Source organism: Penaeus japonicus, unplaced genomic scaffold (assembly GCF_977035675.1).
Source record: "Penaeus japonicus unplaced genomic scaffold, GWHDUDI00000001_assembly GWHDUDI00000002, whole genome shotgun sequence".
Classification (NCBI taxonomy): Eukaryota; Metazoa; Arthropoda; class Malacostraca; order Decapoda; family Penaeidae; genus Penaeus; species Penaeus japonicus.
In genome coordinates this window covers 47,128,390-47,130,889 of record NW_028234404.1, presented here as the reverse complement: position 1 = coordinate 47,130,889, position 2,500 = coordinate 47,128,390, and the positions used below count along the sequence as shown (strand labels likewise).

General features: G+C 48.4%; 1 protein-coding gene across 16 annotated transcripts in view; it reads left to right on the top strand.

Moving 5' to 3' along the window:
• The window catches only part of Atpalpha (sodium/potassium-transporting ATPase subunit alpha), a 207,329-nt gene that overhangs the window by 90,866 nt on the left and 113,963 nt on the right, over window positions 1-2,500 (top strand). For 3 of the 16 annotated variants that reach the window (XM_086552211.1, XM_086552206.1, XM_086552208.1), the window contains exon 1: window positions 418-614. The exons of 10 other annotated variants lie outside the window; for them this stretch is intronic. In XM_086552211.1, coding sequence (XP_086408337.1) covers window positions 597-614 — 18 coding nt within the window. In that variant the 5' untranslated portion in view covers window positions 418-596. Of the gene's footprint in view, window positions 1-415; window positions 615-2,500 lie in introns of those variants that run through there. 3 more of the 16 variants (XM_086552186.1, XM_086552191.1, XM_086552143.1) reach the window with 3 other exon arrangements.

The following is a 2,500-nucleotide window of genomic DNA, read 5'->3' as shown; positions in this document are numbered from 1 at the left end:
GAGGGGATGGGTGGGCGGATGGGGTGGGGGGATGGGTTGGGTTGGGTTGGGTTAGGGGGAATGGTGGGTAGCGGGTGGGGGGATGGGTTGGGTTGGGTTTGGGGGGATGGTGGGTAGGGGGTGGGGGTGGGGGTTTGGGGAAAGATGGGGAGGGGGGTAGAGAACTGGTAAAAAGGAAAGATCGAACTAGATCTTTTTTACTTTTTTTTTTTAGGGGGGGGAGGGGCGATACTGAAGAGACGGAATGCAAATCTCTCGGGAATCAAGAAAATAAAATAAATAATAAAATAAAACGATCTGCAAAGGCCTGTCGTGAAACAAAAAAGTTGAAAAGGCCGCGTAGGTTGGTAGCTGGCACGTGGGAGGTGGAGAGGCTATTTCCAGTTTACGCTCTCGCCTGGTTTTCCTTGCGGGTGCCAAGTGCAACGATAGAGAGGCTGGGCAGGACGCCGTGCCTACCCTGGTGCTATTCTTGAGAGACTTAAGCTCGAAAAAAGAACTTAGTTTCGACCAAGCCGGTAGTGTGAGTGGACTTCTTCCGTTGCTCGGAACGGAGTTTACCGGTCGCCGACGCAAGAAACTCCACAAGCAGCGCCATGCCGGAAGTGGACGAGGTAAACGCTTGCTTGTGATTTTCGCGGAGATATCTATCTTTAAGGGAGAGTGTTATCTGTATCTTGCAGTGGCTCAAGGAGGGGGGAGGAGGAGGAGGAAGAGGAGGAGGAGGAGGATGAAGGGAAAGAACCTCGACGAAAAGGTAAGTAGATTTGCCATGATTCCTTCGGGAAGTGTCGCGTGGCGTCGGGAGGAGCGAGAAGAAGGGTGGGCTACAAACGACACCAGTCCTCCCGTCGTAAACTAGATTAAGCCTTAGAGATTGTGGCTCTCAGAGGAAGACACAGAAGGGCGAAGAAAAGGAAGGGGAGGGGTCGAGGGGTAGGGGAGGGGAGGGGGAAGGTTGACAAACGATGAGAAGAGGAGATTCATGATAAAAACGCAAGTCACAGTTAAGGAATAATTTATGTCCCTGTGTCGGCGCGAAAGTTATTCATCAGGGGACGAGGATGGGTGTGTGTGTGGGGGGGGGGGGGGGGTTGGGGGTCTTTACACGAATCTAAGCAAAATTGTCTCCGAAGGTTGACACTCCGAGTTCGATAACTCTAAGCGACCAGGAGAGACTTATTTGAGATCGAAGTTGGAAGTCTCGTCGGGGAGCAAGAGACCAGGGGAGAACCAGGCCGCGGCGAAGACAGGATGAAATCTGGTCTGGGAGGAAGAGACCAGAAAAGACCTACAAGGAGAGCCGTGTCTGGCGGGAGGTCGTGCCAAAAGACCCTTTCTAAGTAACGTTCATCAGGGGTGGAAACTATCGCTGTTGAAATTACGAACGGGTTGAAAGTATTGTGATTTTTTTTTTCTGTAATTAAAATGAATAGCGAATTCATGCATTTATTTCGCATACGTTTGTTCGCTTTCTCTCTCTCTCTCTCTCTCTCTCTCTCTCTCTCTCTCTCTCTCTCTCTCTCTCTCTCTCTCTCTCCCTCCCTCCCTCCCTCCCTCCCTCTCTCTCTCTCTCTCTCTTCTCTCTTTCTAAAGGCTTTTTGGCGAATGAAAAACCAAGAGAGCTTATTTCTGTATTTCCAGTTACTAACCGGTCTGTATTTTCCTTATGACTCAAAAGGGGAAACACAAGTTCCCTCCGCCAGTGATTCACGGAAGGAAACAAAATTCCCCATTTTCTGTGACTCACGTAAAGAAGGATTCAGGATCTTTTAGCACAACGAGATAGAGAAACAGAAAGTTAGAAAGAGGAAAAAATATATCCCTTTTTAAAGCAGAAGACAGTGCCAGACTTTTTTTTCCTTCTCTAATCTAAAAAAATAAAAAGTGTTTTAAAATCAAATTGCTTTCTTTGATCCCATCTGCAACACAATTCTCCATTTCCTCTGTCATTCTTTGCCTCGCCTCCAGCCGACACTTAACTTCAGAATCCCTTGAGAATCTTGGAAAACCGAGAGACACATATGTAGGGAATCTCTCACCTGATGGAGACATTCCCGCCATTTTCTTTCTCTTTGGGAGCAGTGAAGGAGGGGGGGGGGTTGCTTAGTTCTCATATTTATTTGTTTTATCTCTCTTCTTTTTCGTTCGTGTCTTTATTCTTTCTGTATTTATTGCTGTCTGTCAGTGTTTCTATCTATCTGCCGCTCTCACTTCTCTCTCTCTCTCTCTCTCTCTCTCTCTCTCTCTCTCTCTCTCTCTCTCTCTCTCTCTCTCTCTCTCTCTCTCTCCCCCTCTCTCTCCTCTCTCTCCCTCTCTTCTCCTCTCTTCCTCTTTCCTCTTCTCTCTCTCTCTCTCTCTCTCTCTCTCTCTCTCTCTCTCTCTCTCTCTCTCTCTCTCTCTCTCTCTCTCTCTCTCTCTCTCTCTCTCTCTCTCTCTCTCTCTCTCTCGCGTGCTAGCGCTTTGCGGCGAGCAGACTGCAGGTGTGGCTTCTCTTATC